Source organism: Larimichthys crocea, chromosome XIII (genome assembly GCF_000972845.2).
Source record: "Larimichthys crocea isolate SSNF chromosome XIII, L_crocea_2.0, whole genome shotgun sequence".
In the NCBI taxonomy this organism is placed as follows: Eukaryota; Metazoa; Chordata; class Actinopteri; family Sciaenidae; genus Larimichthys; species Larimichthys crocea.
The window spans coordinates 10,715,919-10,741,859 of NC_040023.1; the positions used below are offsets into that span (position 1 = coordinate 10,715,919).

Consider the following 25,941-nt stretch of genomic DNA (forward strand, 5'->3'; position numbering starts at 1 on the left):
GTGCGTCCGTATGAGAGAGTTCATATTAGAGAGATATTGCAAACATCTGCATGTTCTGCGTGTCCTCATCATTTAGATCCCTGTGTGACAGTAAAAGGCTGCGGAGAGGAGAAGAGGGGAACACCCGCTAAAAAGTAACTCTGCCCGGTTTGTTCTGCTGCCAAAAGGCCTGACTGATGGGGCTGTGCTGCAGGAACAGGGAGCTCACACACACACACACATAGACACACACACACATAGACACACACTTATTCCTCGCCTGCATGATTTCCTCCCTCTCCTCTCACTTTCTTTCTTTCTTTCTTTCTCTTCCCTCTCTCTCAAATTCATTCTCAAATTTTCACCATTAGCGTCAGCCTCATTAAACAGGCTTAACGTTCAGTTTATTCCTTGTGCCTGGTGCAGCACAGCCTGTGAAAACACTTCTTCTCTGTCCTAAAATGTTTCCCAGGTGGTGAGAGATGCTATTGGTTTCATCATGGGAAATGTAGGATCCAGTGTTGTTTGAGCTTCACTTATACCAGGCACAAAAATATCCAGAATGTCTTGGCCCTCGCAGCTTCGATTTGGTCTACGCCAGACTAATCTCTCACTTGTCTTTCTGTATCCGTCACGTTATCTCAGTTCACCTCTCCTCTCCTGTTATCTGTTTCTTTCCTTTCCTTCATCATGAACACACACACACTCACACACACACACACACACACACACCCCTGCTGGCTCTTGTCCTCTTTCCCTCAAGCGCATCAGAGAAGAAGGAGTGGTATCAGGACCTTTCCAATATCTATAAAACTTTACCCTTATGAGGTGTTGGGGATAATGTGAGTCTTTTAGATGTCCAGAAAAAATGTGGATCTGCCCTCGCTGCCCTCTCATGAAACCTTCACCCCGAGGCCACAATCTGTAAGAGACCAGAGAGATCAAGTATGGGAAAGAAAGAGAGCGCAGGATCTTTTTCAAAGTGCGGAAACATAACACATGTATCCAAAGTGCTCAGATAGAGATGGAGAGAGAGAAAAAGGGGTACAGCGAGGAGGGGAGAGGACAGATATGAGACGTCAGAGTTCATGTTGTTTTAACAAGTGAAATCTAATTCCCTTCTTTGAACTTTAAGAGAAGAAAGTGCAGGTATCACTGATCAAACACTTAATGCACACACATGCCTTCACAAATGTATTGAATGAATGCCATCACTGTAAGACAAAGAGATCTGAAGTCAGACTTAATGTAGTCCTAAAACCTAAAACCTGCCATCAATCCTAGATAGTCTGATCTTCAGATTATATATATATAAGTTGTCTGAGATGTAGTGGAGTAGAACTGAGTTGTATAAAATGGAAATACTCGAGTAAAGTACCTCAAATTCAGTATAGTACTTGAATAAATGTACTTAGTTACATTCTGGACGGGTAATACTGAAGTGTCACCATGCAGTCCAAATGGCAGACTATAAAAGAAGTGTGTTTTCAGTTTGTAGCACGTTCACGCTGGAGAAAAATGAATGAAACGCGCTCATACATGTCACCGTGCAGACTGAAGTCAATTCTTTCATCATGTGGTGTTGATGGACCGCGTTCTCTTAAAAAATGCTGCAGTGCAAAAACAGACATCGAGGAACTCACAGCTGATACACATTGGAAGGAGTCACGGGCAGTGCTGCGTCCAGCTGCAGAGACGTCGAGGAAAACACTTTGCAAGTTTTAAAAAGTGTCAGGGACTTTCCGGCTTCACAGTTTAACTGAAAGTATTAGAACATAAAGTGAGGGACAACCAGGATTTGTATATGTGTCACTTACCTGTGATACGTGCTTATATAACACGACCACAACAAAGTCATGAATGCAAACCCTGAGAGGACGTCTGTGCTCCAGGTGACATTCAAGAAGATGCAGTTTTTACAGCAGCAGTGACCCACAGAGGACACACCTGTCTGCAAGAATGAGAGCGAGAAAGAGAGCTGCTCTGACCTCCTTCTCCTCCATCACTTTGTTTTCTCACTCAGCTGAGTAATGCCTCTTTTCTGCATCAGTCTGACCACAGGCAGAAAGATCACCGGAATCCTCTTAGATTTCAGTCACGTCTGTGTGAAACGTCCAGAAAGAGTGAAGAGTAGCTCAGTAACAATATAACTATTTATTATAAAGCAGTCTTCTACTGTGGTTGTTTGAAAATCGTCACCATAGACATTAACAAATGACCTGTTGGTGTTGAGTTTCTAGATAAAATAAGATCAGATTAGATTAGACGTCTTCTAAATCTAAACTTCTGCTCTGATGCTATCATCTCGTTTATATCAGTGAGGGGAGGCTGAATAGGACAGACAGCTCTCTCTATATGTAAAATATTAACTTCATTAAAGGGTTTATCATCTGTTTGTTTTAGCTTGGTGCACCTAATAAACTGGCAAATGAGTGTATTATTAACTTGTATTAGGAATCCCTTCAAAAACAGTAAAGTATTCAATAAGTTTGACTTAAACCTAAAATGTTAGTAAATTGAATATTGTATGCACAGTAAGTGATTCATGGCTACATTTACTATAAATTTACTGACTATAAAACTCTTGTTTCAACAGCATTCAGTGACTATATATATATTTCAGCACCTGGATCAGTTTGATGCTGTTGAAACATAATAAATGTCTAAAAAGCTTTTTTATCCCAGCAGGACATCTAGACCTTTTTATTTTTCACCTGAAAAATCAACCAAATCAAATTTCACTGAAAGGAAAACCTGCAAAGAGCCAAACCTGCAGCAAAGACCACAAATAAAAAGTCACTTCAGTTTACTCAACAAACAGAAATAACAGGTCACTTCCTTTCGTGTGTCCGCCTGCTGCCATCTGACTCCACGCTGAGGATTTCCCCTCTAAAGCCTCTGACAGGCTGCGATCAGCAGAGCAAACACGCAGGTCAAGATGACAACACATCACTTTTGCCCTCGACTAAAAGCAAACAAGAAGACAAGTGTTGGAATTATACCGGGTAAATACTTCAGGGGAAAGTTTTTTTTGTCTTGTTGCTGCGACTGTCTGAGCACATGTTTCACTTCAGGACGTATCTTCTTCCAGATCTCGCTGCTCATTCCTGATCCCTTCTTAGCTTTCTTTTTCCTCTTGACTGCACTGTGGACATGTGTGAAACATTTAACATCACAGAAAAACTCAGCAAGAAAACAGAAAAAACATGAGCTCCGAGTTACCCCCAGCCCCACCCCCCCTCACACCCCCGTCTGCCTGATAACAACTGTTGAATCCTGCACTGGATTTACACCCGGCTTTGTTTCCCCTGCAAATATTTTCTCTCCATCTCGCAGCAAATCTGCCACAGTCAGACACAGTGCAGAAACGCCTCCGTACGCCACTATAGAGACGGTACATTCCAGGCTTTTGTCCTCTGCTGGCTGCTCGGAGCAGCTGCTTCAAACCGCCCCTTTTTTATATCTCACCTTGTTGTTTGGGGAGTGACGGCAAGGCCCTCAGAGAGCATCACACACATTCCTCACCCTCGCCCTCCTCCCTCCGCTCTTGATTGCCGGCCTTTTCTAAGGGGATGTGTACGTTGTTTAATGTCCGCAGCCCATAGAGACAATGCCCCACTTGACCTTTGACCCCAGTGAGGAAAAGGCAGGCTTAATCTGATGTTGAGATCCTCCACTGCCATTGTCTGAGGAACAGGGAGCCCAATGTGGCTGTAGACTAAGAGAAGGAGGGGTGGAGGGGTTAGTCACTACATCTGCCTACCAATTTGTTTGTCACATATTCCTCGACCTCCAACACACACACACACACACACACACACACATAAACACAGCCCACCCAGAGAAGATGGCGCTCTTTTCCACTTGCCTGCTGACCTTGTTTTCACCCTGCAGACTGTCACTCACCCTGCTCGTCCACATGAAACAGATAGCAGAGCTTCTTTCCACATATTCATGTGTTACCTGTGAACAGGGCCGTGTTGTGAATATTGATTGGAGTTCAGAGTAGCCAAAAGCGCTGAGTGTGTTATCCCATATGAGCTACTGTCAGCGTCCAGTGAACACGGCTGGACCCGGGACTGAACACGACCTCCAGTCTAGCAGAGAATACAGAAGCTAAGTGAAGTGATTAGGCTGAAGCTGTCTGTGCATCAGGAAACTCTGGACATCAGAGGAACAATCATCAAATATATCCTGTATAAATCTGACCCAGTTTCACCAAAATCTCTATGTATAAGTGCTTTTGCACAGTATGCTGAATTTCAACTGAATTCTGCTGAACAGTAAAAACTGAACTGAGGTCTTCAGATAAATAAATAAATAAATAAATAAATAAATAAATAAATAAATAAATAAACAAACAAACAAATAAATAAATAAATAAATAGCAGAGCAGTGTGTTTTAGTGGCATCTATGGTTGCTGAATGCAACCCGCTCGCCTCACCCTCTCCTACCTGGCGTGAAGGAGAAACTACATTCCATAAATATTCCAAATGAAGCTGTTAATGCCTGACGTGATTTATAACTGCTCTGCAAGGAGGACGGGGAGAGTTAAATAAAGTGCATGACATCGCGACAGAGCGCTTATTACAAAATACTATAACAATAAAAGGGTATGGTAACAATAAAAGTCTGAAGTAATAAATTCACACACACTTCAACAAGAAAACATTTGAAGTTAAAGACATTTTAATTTGCCTGTTACTCTACATATTTTACAGTTCACACAGTTTATAAGAATAGATTCATTTGGTTAAACAATTAAACTGATTATTTCACTCTGTAAAAATACATTATCAATTCGTTTTCTGCTGTCATGATGCGTCACATGGTTGGATGCATGAGAGCAAAGAGAGAATATAAACACTGTGGCATGACACTGAATTATCCATTTCATCGTACTGACAGTCAGTATAATATATTATTTTCAGATTCCAGTAAATAATGCAAAATAGAAAATATAAGAGGCTAAAATGTGCTACTAATGTTTTAAACAACAGTATAATTCACCAAACAAAAACAATGTTTTTTTTTTCTTTGGTGAAAAATTATTTACTATTTATATATCCAACAAAAACACTGATGATCGTACAGTATTTCACAGCCTGTGACCAGAACATAGCTGTCACGTTTGGTTACCAAAACATTACCCATATGTGTTTATCTGAACCTGAACATCCAGATGTGTGACTCATGCCGTCTGGAAGTTATAAACGGAACAAAGCGGACAATAAAATTGAAATAACTTATTCATAGAACATAAATTATTATCTCCCATATCAAATATTTACACATGGTACCTTTGAACATCAGTGCATCGCAGACAAAATTATGTAACTCCTCAATGGAAAAACAAAAAAAAGAAATGGTCCGTTCACTGTGAGAAACCCTGCATTGGTCGTGGTGGGAATGAACTGATGGTGGTTAATCTGAAGAAAGGACTTTACATTCTCTCCAGCACTCGAGGACGTTCCCTGAGTCATAGGCCATGTCAAGTGCTGAAAATCTGCTTTTTAATCCTGGTGAGGACGTCGCTCAAGACATAAAAATAATGTTTACCTGAAGTAGTAAAAGAAACAGGCCGCACACGTGTAATAAATCAGCCTGTTTCAGTCGTCAAATGTCCAAAATTAAAGCAGACTGACTACGCTGGATCATCTGGGGTCAGGATGATTATACTGCTGCACTTCCAGACTGCTTTGACTGCAGGGAAAGTTCATATTTAGTTTGCTCTGCTTTATGTTTGTTTTTCTTTTTAGAATTATCACAATAACCAGAAAAGAATCGTCACACATATTAAATGTTCGTATTAATATAGCAGTCCATGAAAGTTAAACATAGTGCTCGTGTCCTGTGTGTCAAAAAGAGGTAAAAGATTAAAACATTGGCACCAATTGTTTTATTTCTGCACTGGTGATAACTTCATGAGAGATTTATTTTTCTTAAATTGAGGATATTTCATTTTTTTTAGAGAAATAATTCAACATTGTTGAAGGTTATTCACCTTTTTGCTTAGATTTAGATGAGAACATTGATACTGATTCTTGTGTCAGGACATTAAATATGAAGCTACGGTCAAGAGGCATTTAGCATAGCTTAGCATAAAGACTGGGCACAGGTGGAAACTGCTAGCCTGGCTCTGCCTAAACGTACCGGCACCTCTAAAGCTGAATAAATCTCTCTGCAAGAAAGTGATTGAGCATATTTGCCAAAATGTTTGCTGACATACATCATACAGGTTTATCTCATCACATCTCTCTTTGAATATGCAGTCACTGTGGTGTCGAAGTGGCCAAGACAAAAACATACAGAAAAAAAACAAGAAACATTGTTTGAGGTATTAAACATGACCTTGCTGGATGCATGGTTAGAAAATGCATCACTACGTGTCTTCCAGTCTCCATCTTGATGAATGAATCAAGCAACTTTTCCTTATTTCATGTGCAGCTTTGCCACTGTGATGCTGTTTGATTCCCACTAACCAGAAACCTGAAGGAGGTGGAGATCAACATAAAGAACTACACCTGCCTGATCTACTACCTACAGCCACAAGACTCCACCACCATGTCCTCGTACTGTTTGTAGACCACATTGTTTCCTGAGTCGATGTAGAGGATGCTGATGGGGCTGAGTTTGGACGGGGCGCAGCAGCTGGGCGGCATGTTGCTGGGGTTCATTGAATTCATGAGAGTCTGGATGATGGCGTGGTTGGTGGGCTCCAGGTGGGAGCGTAGGGGGAAATCACAAACCCCCTCGCAGTGGTATGCCTCGTAATCCAGCGGGGCGATGATCCAGTCGTCCCAGCCGAGATCTCTGAAGTTGACGTGCAGTGGCTTCTTGCTGCACCTGGATTTGGACTTCTTGCCGTGTCTCTTCCCGTGGCGGGTTTTGGACGTGGCCGTCCTCCTTCTCCTGCTGGCTTTGGCACCCGGGCCTCTCTCTTTGGCTTTCCTCTCTAGGCCCAGCAACGCCCTCCCCTCTCTCCTCTCACTGAAGAGGGTCTGCCTCTTCTTGGACCTGGTGAAGACCACTAAGATGGCTTTTTTCTGTTGAGGCCTGCCGTGCCTGTGCAGGCCCAGAAGGTGCAGGTCCAGCTCTCTCTCTGGGTTGTCCAGCGTGGCCCTGAGCTCCAGGCAGAAGTGCTTCCCCTGGCTCAGGTGTTGCTGCTCTTTGAATATTTCCCACACGTCCAACACCTCCCACTTTGGCCTCTGGGAATCCTGCAGGTCCAGTGTTTTGGAGTCGAGCAGCTGCCGGTCGTGGCAGGAGAGGAGCTGGATGTCGACGGGCTCTGTTTCCGATATCCTGAAATTCCCAGACACTTTGGTGTATATCCTGAGCTCGGCTCCCAGCACCTCCGCTTTTCTGGAGAGTGTTGAGACGTCGAACAGATACTGCTGTCTCCTCAGAGGGGAGAGTGGGAGGTCATCTGTGGAAAGCATTAAAACAGAAGGGTCAGATGCATTCTCACGGAGATGATGTGCATACCACAGAGATGTGGAATCTGACAGGAAAAAAAAACCCACTATTGTCTGGACTGAATTAATCTGGGAGAGAAAGTATGAGTCATGGGTGTTCAATCACTTCTACCTACGTGCACACATGCTCACAGACACAGGAACGCGCCACATACCTTGTCCATTGTCCACAAAACTTGCAATGGTGTTTGCAGCCTTTGAAGAGCGAAAGAAGCTGGCGTTGAGCCCCAGCTTCTCCGCCGTGGAGAAGGTCTTGTAGATGGACAGCATGTAGTCATGAGGCTCGATGGAGTCTTTGGATGTTGCTTTATTGTTTCTGTCGATGGACGGCGGCGCGTAAAACTCCTTGAAATATTTAGACGCCTCCTGTCCATCAAAGATCATCGCCACCTTGCTGCTCTTCGGAGCAGCTGGAGGGAAAATCGCAAGAGTCTGAAAACAGGGGACTTCACAAACAAACGCAAGAGCCCAGCAGAGACAAGAGAAGTGAGAGAAATCCATCCTCCGGTCCTGAGATCAGAGCCCGAGCTGCGGCCGGGTGGTCGTGGCTGGCGGGGGGTGGGAAAGGGGGGGACCACGGGCAAAGCCGGAGCTGAACTCTGCATCCACTGTGCAGCAAGTGGCTGCTCCGCAAAGTGCGCACAGCTCCGGAGGACAGGCGGTGCAAAGTTAAAAAAGGGGGCGAGAACACGCCCACATTGTGGTGTTAACGCCGGGCTAAATGGAGGGCGCAAATTAAGGCTGTAAAACTAATTGTTCCTCTGCCGGCCGCCGCCTCCCTCCTGCAGGCGCAGATGGGCCCTGAAAAGATGCTCGGCAGCTCGTGGTGCGTTTGCAGATCCTGACGCAGGAAAACAGTTTGTGCAAAATGTCTCTTTAACTTTCTGCTTTTGTTTTTTTGTCTCTTGGTCTCCATTTTAGAACTTTCTGTCTGTCCGTGCAGGACTTTAAACGTGCCTGCAGCTGCAGCCTCGGGTCCGGGTCTCAGGGTTTTAACGCGGAGTCTCTCGCCCTCTAGTGAAGCGCAAACATATCGCACAGCTGCAGAGAGAGGAGACGAGGACATCCATCCAATCAGATTCCTTCAGCACCATGGACAGAGGGTCGAGTAGTCCAAAAAAGGATATATGAGACAAATATGACTTAATTATCAAAGTCAGGATTGAAATAATGAAGGAATAGAACAGATACTTCATTGATCCATCAAGTTTGTAATGAGGAGATGTGCAGAGGAGATGGCACACTGAATGACGTCATATCCATGTTCATAACTTCATCATTTATAATAATTTATAGCAACATTTTTTAACACCTCTGTGTGTGAACGCAGTCAGCACCAGAACAGACACGATCAAAGTTTTTATACCAGGTCTGTCCATGTTCACTCTCTGCATCACTGTCTAAACACACTGATCATGTTTTTATGTCTGGTTATGGATGACCAAATGTTTTTTTGTTTTTTTTATTTGTGTGACGGCATTACCTCCTCCAGTGTATCCTCTGCTAAAGGAAACTGAATCTCCACTCATCATTAGATAATTACTGGATTAATAAAAAAAAAAAAAACACAGAGACCATAAAAACGTGTTTAACAGTGAAAAATAGAATTTATTGAAAAGAGAATATAGTTTCAAACAACCATCAATAAAACACACACCTCTTCCTGTCTTCCTTCATCTCGGTACAGATTCAAGTTAAGCCCTATTGCACCTGTTTTATAATAGAAAGTTTATATGGGTCTCACACTGACCGTGTAATCACATGAAACAAACATTAACAAGAAAAAAAACACCCATGTGCATAATATCTTCAAGCTGGAGTTTAAGTTTGTTTTATTTAGCAGACGTGTTAAAGTGAGAAGCTGAGGTATCCTTCATTAACCCCTCTTAGTGTCACAGATCTGTCTAGCACACAGAGATGCCATCTGAGCAGCAGGCGATAGCGTAGATAACGCTGATCAGACACAGGCTGCCGGGAGCCACGATGGTGCTGGAGCCAAAGATGCTCCCGTCGGTGGTGGTCTGCGGCTCGCTCGTGGACGAGGTGGACCCGGTGGACCCGGTGGACGAGGTGGTGTTGCCACCGGTCGTCGGGGTCTGGGTGGTTGGAGTGCTTTTGACGGAGAAGCTGCGCGACTGAGCGCCCCAATCCTTCAGCGTGAAGACCATGGTCAGGTTCTCGCCTGCAGGGAGAGGAGGTGATTCAATTAAACCCTGCAGAGATCCGAGGACCTAGGACTGATTTTCTAAAAGCGTGACGCAGACGTACCGCTGTTGAGAATGGACAGGTCGGTGAAGTTTGCCCAGCAGGTGCTGAACAGGATGGTGGTGTTTCCTTCCAGTCCGCCTACACTGTTCCCACCGGAGTCCTTCAGGCTGGCTGTTACGGTGAGAGTCGTCACTCCCACAGAGACACAGTCTCCCTGCAGACAACAACAGACAGCAGACATGCAGGTTCATCTTCAAGTTAGTAGGATTTATTATTTATTTTGTGCCTTCGTTAAAAGACAGAATATTAGTATTCAAATCAGGAGCAGAATAGTAATATCCAATCCTGCGCTGCTATAAATCGCCCTCAGGTCCTTGGACTGACTTTAAAACATCAGGTTTAGCAGCGGCTAACATGTTTGATGTATTATTGCTTCACCTTCTCATCCACAGCCATGAGCCTGGGCTGCTGGTACAGGGGACCCACAAACTCTCCGGCTATGGGCTCCACCATCAGCAGCATGCTGGAAACGCTCGACACGTAGCTGGTTTTAGGCTCCTCCCTCGTCACTTCTGCTGTGGCCTCCTGAGATTTGAAGCAGGAAACGGTCAAACCAGTGAGCGCTCATGCGAAACAGACACAGATTTTACATCAGTGAAGCAGCCGCTCACCTCGTTCCAGCTGGGGTCAGATGATGAAGGCGGTGGAGGGATGACACCCATTGAAGACACGTTGAAGCCGATGGACTGACTGAGGTTTCCGGAAATGGCTGCCTGACCCAGATCATCAGCGATGTTCTTCAGAAGCGTGAAGTCATCATCATCTGAGAAAAACACAGAACAGAGAGAGGTTACGCGTCAGGCCGGCACAGGGCTGGATCTGAATGTTTAGAACGTCAGATTTCTGCTCCACTGACTGCTGGTGCTGTTGCTGGTTTGCTGGACTGGAGGTTTCTTGATCTCCACCTCCACCGTCAGGCCCGTGGATCTCTTCCTGCGTCGTGCTCCTCCATCCTCCCGGACTATCTTGGTGATTCTAATCATGTCGGCGGGAACTTTGAGGAAAGTAGCGAGGTTCTGGACCAGGTTATCTCCAAAGAAGTCCTCCTCAGTCATGGCAGGCAGCTCGAAGGAGAGGAAGAGAACCGGGGAAGTCCGGATCTCCACCGGTTTGGAGCCTCTCACCAGGACCTTCAGCATCTTGTAGTCTGGGTCGAAGTAATTGCTTCCCAAATCGGCACTGAGTTTGGGGAAGTATTGATCTGGAGAGGTGAAAGAAAGAATTTTATTAACATCTGAAGTCCTAACCAGCTTATTTTACTTATTATCTGTGAGTGTGTGAAGCATTAGTACCTGCAGAGACGGGCTTCTTCAGGGTGTAGTCAGTCTTGTCAGAGTTCCACTCAGCGTTAGTCGGAGCGACCAGCTTGTTGTCGACGTACACATCCAACCGCTGCGGCTTCGAATAGAAGACTGACACCACGACGCTCTGCACAAAGTTAACAAAAAAACAAAAGAAGAGTCACATTTAACCTGAAAATTAAAAAATTAAATATTCCGTGGCTGCGCACTCACCTCAGACTGAGCAGTGTCCAGCATCATGAGGCGAAGTTTCTGCGGGCTGACGCTGGAGAAGAAGACGTCGTAGGAGTGTCCAGTAGCCACGATGCTGTGGAAGAGAGACACTCTCTTCTGGCAGGTGTAGCCTGCACACCAACCATGATCCTGAGGACCTGGACACAAAGATACAAGACTGGATTAAAGACACTCTCTGTTTATCTGATGTTACAGAGATCATTTTGGGTAACAGAACTACAGAACCCGCCCTACCGTTGATCAGGTCCACAAATTTGTTTCCGAGGATAGCGACGGGGGACAGACGTCTGGTCTCAGTGTCAGCGTCGAGACTCTCGATCACCAGCATTGTGTAGTTGAGCTGGAAACACTTGTAGCTCTGCCAGGAGCTCATGTAAGTGCAGTCTTTCCTGATCACACCTGAGGACAAATTCAACTGGTTGTAGTTATTTGAACTTTAACAGCTACCGTTAGGATTTGATAAGAATTCATCCTCTGTCGATCTAAGCTACCTTTGTTTGGAGCGATCTGGTCCACGGGGATGCGGCTGCTGTTGGGGTAAGTGAGCATGACTGTGGGGATGCGGTAGTCACCCAGCCCCCTCCTGGGATCTCCTCCCCACTCGTACTCAGACTGGGGCACCACAGTTCCCACTGCACCCAGGAACGAACCGTCCAAGTCCTTCAACATTGTCTTCTTCTTCGCATCGCAGTCCATGTCCACACAGTCGGATGGGTTGGCTTTACTGAAGCACAAAAAACATTTTACTTTAGCAACTATGAAGACATTACATCATTACATCACGTACCCTTTCCTTCCTTACTGTTTATGTACATATAAATAACATCACAGGTTCGCCTGGTGTCTGCTTACCTCACATCAGGCCTGTGGATGAAGACTTTGGCCCCCTCTGTGCTGTCCACCACTGTCATCCTTGAAACGTGCACAGGGTGCTGCAGGTCCTCGTTCTTCGGGTTTGTCATGAACATGAAGTTCGTCTCGCTGGAGCAGACGTTTCGGAAGCCGGCGAATGTCACATCTGGAAGAAATGAGAAATAACATGTGAGTTCTTTATTTTTCAAGCATCATAACAAAACAACAGACCGGAGAGCCTGAACTCACCTTTGACTATCATCAATCCTGCGATGGCGTTGTAGCTGGTGGTCCCAGGAAATGCCATTTGTGGACCGGCATTGTGTGTAGATTCAAAAGTTGGCCAGCAGATTGCAGATCGGCCACCTGCACAGATGAAAACACAGAGTGAGGAATCTTTTCAGTTTAACCTGCAATAAAATCAAATAAATGATCAAATTCTACGACTTTTATGACATTTTAAATGTATTCAGATCCAATTAGGACAAACCCAAAAACAAAAACTAAGAATGAACTGTAATATCTGTAAATGGAAACATCACTGAAATCAGTCGACTTCAGGGGGTTTGTACTGTACCCATGGGAGGTCTTGGAGCACGATGCTCTGCGCTGTTGATAATGTTGAAATCACTGGAGGGCAAAGTGTCCGAACAGTTGAAGTTCGGGCTGGTGCCAACAAACAAGGCATTCTGGGAAAGGATGAGACAGAGGAATCTGTCAGCTACAATATAACTAAGTGATGTGTGGAAACTACGAGAGGAAAAACTCTGAGTGAATCCAAATAAACCCTCCTCACCTGAATATGAACCGTTTTGTCTGCGTATAAGTGGGCGAGAGAAGGAGGACCGTAAATCAAAGACATGATGCTCATCTTGTTGTCCACCATGGTCATATTGGCAATAATCACACTCATGCTGGTCTGTGAGGGAAGAGAAGACGAAGGAGAGGAGGAGTGTGAATCTAGATTATCTTAATCCTGCAGCTGCTTGTCTTTATTTACTCAGCTCAAGAAGTAGAAGAAGTTCAGTATTGAAACCTGGAAATAGATGCCGTAGTCAAAGCTCCTCCAGATGAAGAAGCCCTGGATGAGACTGCAGCCGGGCAGGCCGTCTTTGTTCAGAAAGATTCCGTACAGTCCGCCGTGAGCCTCGTTCTGAATCCACTGCTCGTTCTGATTCACAAAACCTGCACAGGCCGAAGCCAGAGAGAGAAAACATCCTCAGTCTGAGCATTTAATGTACAAACGGATATAAATAGAACATGACATGAGCTTTGTGTTCAGGCCAGCATGAGAAATGTAACTGAGACAACCAAACTGTCGTTACCTGGACACGGCTCACCATCGATGCGGTAAGCGACTCTCTCATAACCTGCCACAATGTTATGCTGCAGCACAACATTTGTCCCCTCATTGACCTGAAACAACAGTGCAGATTATAAATGCAGCTACAGTATATATATATATATATGTATTGATGTAAGTGGTTTATGTTTTATTTTGAGAGGATGGACCTCGATGGCAGCGTTCCAGTCGTAGTTGAAGGGCTCCTCTCGGTCCTGATACGATCCAGGCCACAGCGCCATCATCACCAGGTTCCTCCTCACTTTTATCTTGTTGCCCCAAATTCTGATACCTGCAAACAAAAATGCATTTTAATGCTTTCAATAATCTGACCCCATTCAGTTTCAGATGATGATTTTCACTGTGCGCAGTGTTTACCTTCTCCCACTGTGTGGTGGACGACGTTATCGTCGACGTTCAGGCCCTCTGTCCCGAAGACTCCGATGGCTGGAGAGAAGCCGTCGTGGAAAGCACAACCCTGAATGGACGAGTCTTCTCCTGAAACCTTTTAATACAAATAAAAACAATATTTATTACACTTTCTACACGTTTAAGTGTGTGTGTGTGTGTGTGTGTGTGTGTGTGTGTGTGTGTGCAGCTGTACCATTCCCAGATTGAGGAAGGCCACAGAGTAACGTGGGTCGGTGTCATCGGTCCAGCCTTCCTGACCAGAGTGGAAGAACTCCACGTTCCTGATGTGAGCTTTGCCTTTAGGAATAAAACACCCAACATTGATGTGTTTAATGTGTTAAGATGTAAAATGTATGAATGAATTCTGAAAATTAGAGTATTAGCAGATAAAAACCTAAAATGAATGCTGAGTTATAGATTTGAAAAACTCACCTTTATAGTCGATTCCAGCCCAGGAGTAGCTGCCCACCAAAAGTCTGGCTCCGAACGACTCCTGCATCATCTCCGGATACTCCTGACCGATGATCTTAATGTTTCGGGTCAGAAGAGCGACACTGGCTGCCAGAGTGTAAGACCGCGATGTACCTGAGACAGAGTGAGTCTCACCTGAAGAGAGAAAAAGGACAGAGGTCAGTGTGGTGAGACATTTAAACATCATCCTGATCTGTTGGAAACATTTATAACAAGACAATGAGCTGAACATCTAACGAGACCAAAAACATGTTCAACTGACCGATGTGAGTGTAAGTCAAAGGCTGGTTCAGGGTCAGGACGCGGCCGTCTGATGACACGGCGGTGATCTGGCGTTTTTCTGTCTCCCATGCGCTGTAGCTGGTGGTGGAGACGGCGACCTCATCTCCAACCTGCACACCAGGGGACATGTAAATAAACGCCTGAATAACAAAGTTTCAAAGTTTCACAGACAGTTCAGAGTGAAATGAAACCGCGCTGACCTTCCAGTCCACAGACTGTGCCAGGGTCAGAGTGTTGGATGCGGCTGCAGCGGTGGCCGACAGCTTGGTGTGGTAAACGTTGGGAGGTTGTCCGTAGAGCTCCAGAGTACCAAACACACCTGAGGTGCAACAAAACACACTGAGTCTGCTGCTGTGCGAACATTACAAATATCTTAGACATGAGCACATGACGCTGATTCTGAAGCAGTTTTTTTATACCCAGGACTTTGGATCCCTGGTTGGGTCCGCTGGGCAGAGGCCAGTCGGGCGTACGGTGGTTTCCTCTCAGTTTGATGTGCAGCTGACCTCTGAACGGCTCGTCCTCCCGTCCTACAAACAGCCTGCCGCCCTGAAACAGCAGGAGGCGTAAACATCACCTGAGTACCAGCACAGACTGTGAGCTCCTCTTTACGTAGATTATCTTTTGGTTCTTCTGCAGCATTAAGCAAGATTAGAGATCACGCTTACCTGGATGGAGATGTAGACAGCGTCTAACACCCGAGAAGATGTAGACCGAGTCTGTCTGCTGGACGTGCTGGTCATGTTGTTGGGGATCTCAAGAACTCCAATGACTGTCAGCTTGTTGAGAGGAGGAGTGTCACTGTCCAAAACGACCCACTTCCCTGTGATTGGACGAGGAGAGAAAAGTGTTATAATAATAATAATAACAGTTTATTACCAAAAGATCTGGTTCAAATATTGGCGCGTACAGTATCTTTATTCATAATTAAATCATATGAACAGTTAATCAAGAAGGAAATGATTGAATCAGACATTACCTGATGGGATGACCACATCAGCGCCCTCTGTTGGTTGAGTAAAGTTATTTTCAGCTGAACTGGTCCAGAAAGATGCATTAGACCACCGACTGGAGAGAAACAAACCAAATGATAATTTAGTGTTGAACTTGTTTGCTCCTTGTCGTAAATAACATGCTGCAGCGGAGGTTCAACGTACATGAAGTCAGCAGGCCGGCCGGTGGGTAAGGGGGCAAGTGTGGCTGGAGGTGGCGGTGTTGGTGGGATGCACTGTGGGTAGAAGCAGCGGTAGACCTTCATGTTCACAGCGGAGTCAAGCAGGGAGCGGTCCACGCTGCTACGACGCCGGCGCTGGCTGGACTTCCCAGAAACTGCAGCCGGAACAAAGTCAAATGAATGAAGATGCACAACTTAGCCGAGGTAAAATAACAACATCGTTTGTTTTTAATCTAGTGAATTACAGTAACTGAACTAATCGATTGACTGAGCACTAAAATCAACAGATGCACATGAAAGCACGCCTCACTGATGTAGTAGAGGTCGTTGGTGCTGTCGTCGAAGTACCAGTCTCCGTTCTTGTTACTGCTGAAGCTCAGCGGCGTCGACGAGCCGTTCCTCTCATCGATGATACGGAATCTGTCTGGACTCTGAGTGAAGTTGTGTCTGATGATCACGTACTGATCTGACTGTGTACGAGGAAAACGCACAAAAAAACATCAGAAAGCTGCTTTCACACATCTGCCCCTTCCATTTCTTTACATTAGCATCACGTGAAGGAGCTGTCATTTACCTTGAAGCCGTAGAATTTGGCAGCGTATGTGATGTTGGTGATGTGGTCCATGTCGTTAAAGTACCAGTTGTATGTTTGTCTCGAGGGCAGCAGGGCCATCCAGCCTAATTTATGAGTGATTCTTTTCTTCAGGTATGGAACCGCACTGCTGCCTGTAAAACAGTTTCACATTCAGGATATAAACTATGAATAAATTGTTTTAATTTAATGTATTTGTACATTTTAGATGATCACATTATTCTTTATTTCTTTCCAGGTTGCTGACTCAACATTTCATCAGAGAAATCTGCTGCAGTTCTCACTAATCACCAGTAGAGGTCAGTGAAAGTTGCAGATAACGACAAACTGACATGTAAAAGTAGTAACAGTGTGTGTTTTAATACCATGTGAGTTGGTTAAGATGATGTCCTTGCCCGCGAGAGAAGACGGTGATGGATTGTTTAATGCCAGACGATTGAATTCCACCGTCTGATCGCACACAGCGCCGGGGAAACCCACGCTCCACTCGGCACTCTGGGAACAGTGAGCAGGGTCCAGCAAGCCGCTCTTTGGCACGACTTTGTGATTGATGTTTCCTGAGAACAAGCAAACAGTGAGAGTGTAGTTGTACGCAGGGATCAGGAATAGACATTCACAGACATTCACAGACTTCTATTGTTGTCTATGAACAAAGACTACCTGTGAGGGATCCATCAGTGTCCACCAGCTGCACCTCATGCTCCCACCTGAAGCCGGCCTTGTTGGGTGAGTTGAAGTACTGGACACCGCTGAACTTCACAGCCCAGCCACCGCAACGTTCTACACACGTCCCATCGATTTTGGCCACCCCGATGGCAGCGCAAGAGCTGTGGTTGAAGTTGATGAACTTGGTGTTGAGGACACTCAGGCCATCGTCCATTGGTGCGATGATACCTCGATGAGTGCAATAATCATCTCCCAGTCCAAGCTCCTTCACGTGACCCACCATGGTGCCGTTGGACATGGTCGCCCCTCCGATCTCTCCGAAGTTGCTCACGGCCCACTGCATGATGCGTTTGGCTTCGATGCCGGCTTTCTCATTGTTGACCATAACGAAGTCAGTGAACTGCACCGCGCCCACGTTGACCCACTCGGCACCTTTCTCGCAGTTCCAGGTGGTGAGGAAGCGGAAGACAGCAGGCTCGGGGGTTTGGGAGCGGCAGCCTCCGTTTTTCATGGGGAAATAGTCTGCGAAGATCCACAGGCCGAACCAGCCCTGAGAGTGCACGGTGTTGTTGTAAAACTCGCCCAGGGGAACCCTCTTCTGGCAGATATTTCCATCAAAGGATGGGCCATCGGGGTGCTTGTGCATACGGTACCAGAAGCCGAAGTGGGTGCCTCCCGCTGCGGCGTTATGGCGGACGATGTTGTTGGGATTGGTGACCCAGTAGGCGGCGGGAGTGACGTCGTCGTTCAGTAGACTGGTGCTTTGTTTGACGAACACAGCCAGGTTATACTGCAGGATGTTCTGCGTCTCAATGCCGTCCTCAATGAAGAAAGCTCCACCCATGATGTTGTAGATGACGTTGTGCTCCACCAGCAGCCGGTGGGTGTTGTGGATGGTTACGGCCCTGTTGAAGGTCTGATGGATAGCACAACCCCTCACATATGACTTGTAGTTGATGTCTCCCATCAGATGCCAGTGAATGGGATAACGTCCCAACCTGAAGGCCTGTCCTGCATGGAAAACCTGCGGCAAAAAACTTTAGCGTTTAACATTTATCAAATCATTTAATGAGAAAAATAATAAAAGATTGTGAGGATGAGGAGCAATCTGATCAGAAGATAATGCAGAAAAAGTTTGAAGTATTTCACCTCGACATATTCGAGTCTGCCAATCGCAAGATTCTCATTTGGTCTGGGTGCATGGAACATGATGCAGCCTCCGAACTGATCACTGCCAACCTCCTCTCCAAACCTTCCCTGGAAACAGGTTTGTGTGGTGAATTCACCTACAACACAGGAACAGAAGTTTGTTAATATGGCATACTCCCACGATAATATACATAATATTATATTTTCAAGCAAAGAAAATCTAATAAACCTTCTCTAAACCAACTGGAAAATATCTAAAATACTGTCAGCTGAAATGATTTCACTTAACAGCAATCTGATGTCTTGTATCTTTAAATCCTTCTATCTTTGTAACACAGTGTTCAGTGTAAAATTAAACCCATGTAGAACACAGTACCTGTGTTAAATCCATCGGGGCAGGCCTCGATCTTATCGTTCCATTCTTGGTTTTGAGAGCCTCGTACCACGATGTTCCTGGTGAGGAGACCCACCTCGGCTCGGCCCTGAAACACGGTGCCATCAGGCAGCGTGACGCTCACCCCGAGGTGAGTGTATTTGAGCGGTTCGGTCAGAGTTAGAGTCTTGCCGTCGGCCGACACGGTGGCGATCTTCTTCACCTCGTTCTCTTTCTGACTGTGCCTGGAAACGGAAATAAAAGTTTTCTACCTGCAGCAACATCATTTTGTTTTATCATCCATAGAATATACAGCATCAGTGTAGCTTTATAAGCTGGGGCTGGAGGCAGTCACTGGATTGTACAGTTTAGTTCTGTTATTGTTATACACTGAATATAATATTAATTATTCATAAAATATGTCAGTCAGTTTACCCAATGATGGAAAAAGTTTGGGAACTACAGATACAAAGTAACAGGAAGTGACCGAAGCCTCCCACCTGTGACTTTTTCTTCTGACTGAAACATTTAAAATAATTTGTTGGAAACTGTGTGTAAAGTTATTTTCTGCTCACATTTCCCTTTCAGGCATCTTTGAGTTGCACTGTTGAGTACTGAGTGTTGACACGTCGGGTATAATCCTGACATCTCTTTAGGGGTTGTACAACTTCACACACAATGTTATGAAACAACCTGTCACACATAGCCTAGAGGTGTGTGTGTGTGTGTGTGTGTGTGTGTGTGTGTGTGTCAGTTTTTTTGTTTTCACTCATCACAAAATCAGAGAGCAGTGGCTACAGGAATGGAGTCAGTTCATTTTGGATTTGAGTCTTCACTGTACCTGTCGCCGGTAGAAGCAATGATAATTTCATGTCCAGCTTTCCACGTCACCGCCTTCATCAGGGTCAGTGTGGATGAGCCTGATGTCGCAGTCTGGGCCAAGTGTGTCCAGGGGACAGGAACAGGAATACCTGGAGAAACAGGTTGTCAACAATGATTTGCACCGGAGGAGCTGAAGGTGAGGTGTCACTAATAATAACATCCCTGCAGGACATGTGAATCAGATTACTCAGTCAGTTTACCATTACGTGACATGATGACATGCAATCAGGGGTTTTTAGACTATTTGGGTCATGACTAGTTTCATCTTCTGTTGTTTGATGCTTAATGAAGTTAACTGTAATTCAGTGGTGGAAGCTCATCCAGCTTAAGTAAATATAGTAATACAAAAAAAGTATGTATATGTAAAAGCAAGATAAAGCAGAGAGTAAGTGTGGAGTAACAGGAACAATATTGTATATGTATTTTCATGTGTGTGTGTGTGTTCATACCATGCAGGTCCAGCACTCCCTCTCTGACGGCCAACGTCTTGGTTCCGTAAACGGGAAGTTCGGGCGAACGCAGGTTTCCGTGAAGCGTGATGATGGCTTTGTGCTGGAACGGCGCCCCCTCTTGGCCGATCTGAAGTCGTCCGCCGTCTGTGATCAGGATGTTTTCTGCCTGGAGCTCGATGTCCGCTTCATCAAACATCAACGTCCCCCCTGTGCACAAAGAAACAGACAAGTTAAAAACACTAACAATACTGAAAATGCTAGAAGTACATAAAATACATTTCACTTCTTTAAAGTCAGTCGTTTCTGTACCTTGAATGAGGAGCATTTTCAGCACAGGGGTGCTGGTGTCCAGCAGGATGGTCTGGCCTTTAGTGATGACAGCAAACGAGCCCCTCTCAGGTGGAGACAGACCGCCCCACGTGAACCTGGACGACCACACGTCGATGTAGAAGAAATCTGCATTATCCTAAAATAAGGAGAAATACTGGGTTAAAACAAACATGTCACTACATCGTTGATGAGTTCTGGCTGTCGTCTGATCTCGTTACCATTTTGGCGATGCCTCGGTCTCCGATGCTGACTCTGACTTTGGTTTCCTGCGACTGGCGCTGAGAGTTCGTCACACAGATGATGTGTGTGTTGTTGGTGGACTGAACGTCACACACAGATCCTGCCACGGTCACGTTGACTTCGTTCATGTTGGTGCTGTGAGGTGGGAAAGTGACATGTTCATAAGATTCAGTGAAAAGATACAAGATATCAATAGACGTTAAATAACTGATCAGTCGATTAAGAAAGAAAGATCAAATCAACATCATAACATAACATTAAATATAATATAAAATAATATGGAGTAATAAAATCGAATAGAAACTGTATTTAACATGCAACAGTTCAATCTCATGTTATAATTTAATATAATATAATATTATGTTTCATTATATTCTAATATGGTATCAGATATTATCTTAAATGTTTTTGTATTACATTACTGAATATGAAATTATATCAAATTATAACATCCAAGAGAGAGAGTTTGTTCTGGTTACTGTACACTGAATCTTTATTCTGATGATGATGAATGAATATTTCTGGTTTGCTGTTGTTTCATTTAATCTCAGGATTTGTCTCACATATCTTTAAAGTTTGGAAATCACTCCGTGCCAAAGTTAAGAAAAAGTTCTTAAGTCTCATTAAACCCACTGAAAACAAAGATGCTCCATCAAACAAAAGCGATTGTGTTGTGTAAGTTGAGCGCGTAATTCTCAGCCAATGGTCCGTAATCTGGGTGTGTCTCTCCATTGTGTCATCTGCACACTAGCGCAAAGTTCTCTTTCTTGACTGCACCTGAAACCGGAGCCGGTGATTGTGAGCCGGGTGCCTCCAGCGGTGCCTCCTCTGCGCGGAGAAACCTCGGTGATCACCGGAGTCAGCTGAGATTTGTAGGTGAAACCATTCGATACGTTTACGGCGTCCAGCTGGTTAATGACAGCGACGACGCAGCTCAGCTCTGACTGAGTGCCTGAGAGACAGAGACACACACACACACACACACACACACACACACACACACAAGAAGAATCAAGATGCGTGCTTAAAGATAACAACATGTTTCATCGTCCATGACAAGTTATTGTCAAATCTGACAGGCCTCTATTTTACTTCAGCCATGAAAGTCTGACAGCATTCCTCGTAGACAGCAGTCTGTCTCCATTAGAGCTTTGAAGACAGGTTTGTTATAACACGTCTGGAACCAAGAATCTCATAGGTCAGCCAGGGTGAAGAAAAACTTGAAAAACGCTGTAACCTTCTGACACTTCAGCTTTTAACAGGATTTTAGGACATGAGCAGCTTCTTTCATTCACAAAAAGAAGATAATTAGTAAAATAACAGAGAAAAATGTTTCTTTGTGTTTCGTTCTCTGTTTTTGACACATACAAAAGGACTTTCACTTCAAATCGTTTAAAAATAATCTAAAATTAGTTTCATTAATAGAGACCTGACACTTAATCAAAGATTATGTTGTATTTGCATGTTTACAACATGGAGCAGCATGTTTATCTTTCACTGATGTTCAGTTCTCATTTATTTTTGGGAGAAAACCAACCTTAATTCAAATTATTTGAAACAGAAAAGTTCTGACTAACTCTTTGAGTGTCTTTAAAACGACAGTTTAATCTTATCCCGGTGAAATGAGGTGAAGTAAACTCACTGTTGTTGAACGGAGACTGGCAGTACAGGCGGCTCGATGTCGACATTTCTCTGTGAACTTCACACTCCTCCCCGCAGATCTTCACGGTGGAGTTGTGTGGGTCGAAGCCAGAACCCTGCACGGACAGCAGAGCACCGCCACCGAAACTGCCTGAATCACAGATGAGGGAGAAAGAAGTTTTCCAGCAACGTGACATAAAACTGCAGCAAAGACACAAGCACGGGGATAAAATCTGATGATGTCGATAATGAAAATGAAGTTCCTAATGGACTTGGAGACGCCTTCATTTAACACCCCACACCTCTTTAAATTCAGCGTTCTCACAATTTATTTCCTTCTATTTATTTGAATCTATTGCCTGGTTGCATTGAGCAGCAGTATATAGCCTCAAAAGCAACATATGTTGACAAAGAGTCGTATATGTTTATTTCTGGAGGTTTATTTTCAGTTTCCTGTCGTGTCATATTTACATATTGTTTACAATAAGCGTGCATTTACGTTTACACTGATCACCTGTCCTGGGCAGTGCTGTGTATTCTGTGTAGCACTGAGGGAAAACAAGGACAGTGCAGTTCAATAGATTATCAGGATTATTGTCTCTTCCTACCTTCGTTGGGCTGCACACTGCTCAGGGTCAGTTCGTACGTGAACTCGACATCTGACTGGGCGCGACCTTTGACCTGGTGATGCAGCACGACTGCGTATGCCCCGCCTGGATTGTCCCCCGCCGTGCACTGAACCTGCGTGTCCGACACCGCGGACACATTGCAGGGGACATGATTTATGGAGACGGAGACCTGCTGAGAGTCGGTGCCAAATCCTGAACCCGTCAGCGTGATGACCGAACCGCTCGGCCCTGAAATCAACAGAGAGAAGAAGACGAGGTAATGAGAGAAAGGTTACACATCAAAGTTTTCTAACCTTTGTTATCCAGCTAGAAAAAATATCTTTCCTTAAAAACAAGCCTTGTGTGCAAAGTTCAGAATAATATAAAACAGTTGCTGTTCCCTTGAGATTACAGCCATGGTCCTTGTCTCCTCAGAAAGATTACTATCAAAATGTAGGAATAAGTCTATTTCATTCCTATTATTAGAATATAAGAAACTGCTGAATGTTGAATGAAACCCTAAATAAGGTAACAAGAACATAGAAAATCCTATTTACCAGTAGCGGGGCTGATGGAGCTGATGACAGGAGTGTGGGCCGCAGAGTAGTTGAAGTTGAAGGGTGGATACTGCACTGAAAAGACCTGGATGTTGACCGTCACCAGCCCCTCGCTGTGAGCAGGTGTCAGGCAGCGAAGCAGACCCGGCTGGACCTCCTGGATCTTGCACGGTTGGCCGTCGACCATCACGCTGGTGTTCCCGGGAGCGAAGCCGTTTCCAGTGAAGACGAGAGGGGTGCCTCCTGCCAGGCTGCCAACATCGGGGTTGAGGACGGCTTGAGCTCTGCTGGTAAGGGTGACGGAACCGGACGCGAGGCCTTTACTTCTCACGATCACTTTGATGGGGTGGTCGCCTGCAGGCAGAGGGCTGACTCTCACAGAAATGTTGCCGTCAGTCACGTCGGTGACTTCCAGTTCGGTGGCGCTGGCAAACACTGCCACATCGTCCACGCTGCTGCCAAACCTAGAGCCCGAGATGTTGATGGTGGTCAGATCACTGATGCTGTCGGGGGAAATACTGGTGACGTTGGGAGTGACGGAGGAAGAGTACGTGAAGGAGCAGTTTGAATGGCAGGAACTTTGGATCCTGCCAACCTGGAAAACGACATCACCGGTGTGAGCCTGGGAAGGAGCGGTGTCACAGGTGATGGAGGTGTAATTGAGCGACACAACAGTGCACAACTCGGCGGCTGCGGTCACTTGTCCTTGAGAGAAACCAGAGCCGAGGATGAGGAGGCGCGTGTGCCCGGTGGTGCTGCCGATAGGAGGCGAGGCTGAGTTGACCACAGGCAGGACGACGAAGCGACGGGCGAGCTCGTTTGGTATGGCGATGATGGCGCTGCCAAGGTTGTTGACTCTGACGGCTACGGGAAGAGCGACGCCGATGGCGAGTCCGCTGTTGGAGCTGAGCTGGCAGTTGATCTCAGAGCGGGAGCTGTTGATCACCTGACAGGGCTGATCTCCCACTGTCACCTACAGGACACAGAGACACTCACTACAAGCTCTGCACAAGCATTCGCTGAGTTTTATGGGGTGACTGAAGTCTCTGCTAACCTCATTGGCACAGGCGATGTCACTGAAGCCACTGCCCTGAATGTGGATGACCTGGTGGTATGACCCCTGGTTGGGAGAGATGGAGCTGACTGTGGGGGTGGAGCAGGTCGAGGTGGTGAAGGAAACACCACCTGAAGTGTTATTGGTCTGTTGGCACTGTGAGGAGGCAACGCACTCCTGGACTGCTCTGGAGACACGACGTGAACCTGAAGCGTGTTTAACAAATATGTCAAATAAGATCAATAATTACAGCTGTGATCACTTGATCTTAGAAGTATTATTCTTAACTACTGGAGGAGAGAATCTTATCTACATGTATACATTTACCTCCTATAACATGTCTGGCCTCCATGCCTCCCATGCTGACAGAGACCATGCTGCTCTTCTCCTCCCGAGGCTCGACTTTCACGACTCCCTGCAGAAGCCTGGCGTTGGCATCATCTATGTAGCCGCTGCTGTAGTAATACACACCGGGCGAAGTGAAGCGGTAGCCGAAAAACCCTGAGAGGGAGCAAGAGGGAGACTGACATTAACATCACCAACTGATTATATCTGATCTAACCGAATGTTTTTTGACAGTAAATGATCATTTCTGTTGGTCACTCAGGATTTTACCTTTGGCTGTCTTTGTATTTCCACTGTTTAACGGCCCCCCTTCGTAGGCGCTGCCACTCGGGCTGGGAACACTGAAGACCCGGTACCCGACATTCTGGAAGGCCGGTGCCTCCCAGCGCCACATTACTGTGTCTCCAACAAACACCGTGAGTGAGGCGGGACTCCATGCATACCCCTGTCCATAAGCTGGAACACACAGACAAATGTTAATGTTAAGCACACACAGATAAAATAAGATAATACTTGTTGTATAATGCTGAGTATAGCTAAATATAGAAAGACTGAGGTCAAACTGGTTCTGAGGCATCTTTCTTTTGGAACAGTTTCTAGATGCAGTCATATTTATTCTGCAGGTGACAGCTTCCTCGCTCGCAGCAGTTTTCAGTTACTTAATCTCTTTTCTTTTCTCCTCTATTTTAGACTACTCAGATTCAGTTTGACACCTGCAAGAAAGATTGAAATGCAACCCTACTGTGATGAGATCCCTGGTTGGTGACAGTGTGCTTCTTCTCCTCCGACTGCATAACACACTGCAGCTCATTCTCTGAGGCGGCCTTCACTTCGCACTCAGCTCCTCCTGTCACAAACCAACACAAAGTATGTGTGAGATCATATACAGAACCTGGAGCAGCATAGTACAGCACTGCTTTATATTTGCATGTAGTTAAGTAAATCAAATGTAATTAAATCACAGTAGATTACCAAACAGCTACTGTCTCTACTAGTTTTCCCCATAACCATTCAAATTAAATAGCTTGCGAACAATGATTAATTTCTTTAGTAAAAATTTCCAAATTCTCTGATTTCAGCCTCTCGGATCTGAATATTTTCTGGTTTCTTTGTGGCTCCATGACGTAAACAGAACATCTTTGTGTTGTGGACAAAAGACAAAAGACATTCGAGAACATTGCCTTAGGCTTGTTGATCAGCGATCAACATTTTTTTGGACCAAACAACAAATCCATTCATTGAGAAAGTGATCGACAGAT

General features: G+C 45.3%; 2 protein-coding genes across 2 annotated transcripts in view; both read right to left on the reverse strand.

The window, feature by feature from the left end:
* Positions 1–4,681: 4,681 nt before the first annotated feature.
* On the reverse strand, positions 4,682–8,540 carry gdf6b (growth differentiation factor 6b). Its single transcript, XM_010743718.3, has 2 exons — positions 7,614–8,540; positions 4,682–7,409 (listed from the first exon to the last, which is right to left on the reverse strand). Exons 1-2 carry the CDS (start codon positions 7,957–7,959, stop codon positions 6,517–6,519), a joined length of 1,239 nt encoding a protein of 412 aa, XP_010742020.2. The 5' UTR covers positions 7,960–8,540; the 3' UTR covers positions 4,682–6,516.
* A 502-nt stretch (positions 8,541–9,042) lies between these two features.
* The window catches only part of pkhd1l1.1 (PKHD1 like 1, tandem duplicate 1), a 29,420-nt gene continuing 12,521 nt past the window's right edge, over positions 9,043–25,941 (reverse strand). The window contains exons 35-77 of the mRNA XM_027286554.1: positions 25,425–25,529; positions 24,953–25,138; positions 24,665–24,838; positions 24,338–24,543; positions 23,284–24,256; positions 22,727–22,975; positions 22,120–22,269; positions 21,255–21,429; positions 20,456–20,612; positions 20,217–20,373; positions 19,905–20,114; positions 19,415–19,544; positions 18,577–18,818; positions 18,201–18,337; positions 17,046–18,075; positions 16,751–16,942; positions 16,368–16,519; positions 16,104–16,263; positions 15,777–15,948; positions 15,599–15,687; positions 15,288–15,442; positions 15,039–15,168; positions 14,820–14,938; positions 14,600–14,729; positions 14,299–14,472; positions 14,060–14,163; positions 13,834–13,960; positions 13,626–13,747; positions 13,439–13,529; positions 13,150–13,298; positions 12,910–13,032; positions 12,691–12,802; positions 12,363–12,479; positions 12,114–12,279; positions 11,753–11,985; positions 11,496–11,660; positions 11,241–11,398; positions 11,019–11,154; positions 10,583–10,927; positions 10,338–10,489; positions 10,105–10,251; positions 9,727–9,880; positions 9,043–9,640 (exon numbers count right to left, since the gene is read on the reverse strand). Coding sequence (XP_027142355.1) covers positions 9,363–9,640; positions 9,727–9,880; positions 10,105–10,251; positions 10,338–10,489; positions 10,583–10,927; positions 11,019–11,154; positions 11,241–11,398; positions 11,496–11,660; positions 11,753–11,985; positions 12,114–12,279; positions 12,363–12,479; positions 12,691–12,802; positions 12,910–13,032; positions 13,150–13,298; positions 13,439–13,529; positions 13,626–13,747; positions 13,834–13,960; positions 14,060–14,163; positions 14,299–14,472; positions 14,600–14,729; positions 14,820–14,938; positions 15,039–15,168; positions 15,288–15,442; positions 15,599–15,687; positions 15,777–15,948; positions 16,104–16,263; positions 16,368–16,519; positions 16,751–16,942; positions 17,046–18,075; positions 18,201–18,337; positions 18,577–18,818; positions 19,415–19,544; positions 19,905–20,114; positions 20,217–20,373; positions 20,456–20,612; positions 21,255–21,429; positions 22,120–22,269; positions 22,727–22,975; positions 23,284–24,256; positions 24,338–24,543; positions 24,665–24,838; positions 24,953–25,138; positions 25,425–25,529 — 8,633 coding nt within the window. The 3' untranslated portion in view covers positions 9,043–9,362. The remainder of the gene's footprint in view (positions 9,641–9,726; positions 9,881–10,104; positions 10,252–10,337; positions 10,490–10,582; positions 10,928–11,018; positions 11,155–11,240; positions 11,399–11,495; positions 11,661–11,752; positions 11,986–12,113; positions 12,280–12,362; positions 12,480–12,690; positions 12,803–12,909; positions 13,033–13,149; positions 13,299–13,438; positions 13,530–13,625; positions 13,748–13,833; positions 13,961–14,059; positions 14,164–14,298; positions 14,473–14,599; positions 14,730–14,819; positions 14,939–15,038; positions 15,169–15,287; positions 15,443–15,598; positions 15,688–15,776; positions 15,949–16,103; positions 16,264–16,367; positions 16,520–16,750; positions 16,943–17,045; positions 18,076–18,200; positions 18,338–18,576; positions 18,819–19,414; positions 19,545–19,904; positions 20,115–20,216; positions 20,374–20,455; positions 20,613–21,254; positions 21,430–22,119; positions 22,270–22,726; positions 22,976–23,283; positions 24,257–24,337; positions 24,544–24,664; positions 24,839–24,952; positions 25,139–25,424; positions 25,530–25,941) is intronic.

What these genes read in the sequence shown, in the direction of transcription:
- gdf6b (XM_010743718.3), bottom strand. Translation starts at nt 7,959, where the DNA reads ATGGATTTCTCTCACTTCTCTTGTCTCTGCTGGGCTCTTGCGTTTGTT. An exon ending in TTTTGTGGACAATGGACAAG is followed by an intron (nt 7,410 to 7,613) that starts GTATGTGGCGCG and finishes TGCTTTCCACAG; the next exon opens with ATGACCTCCCACTCTCCCCT.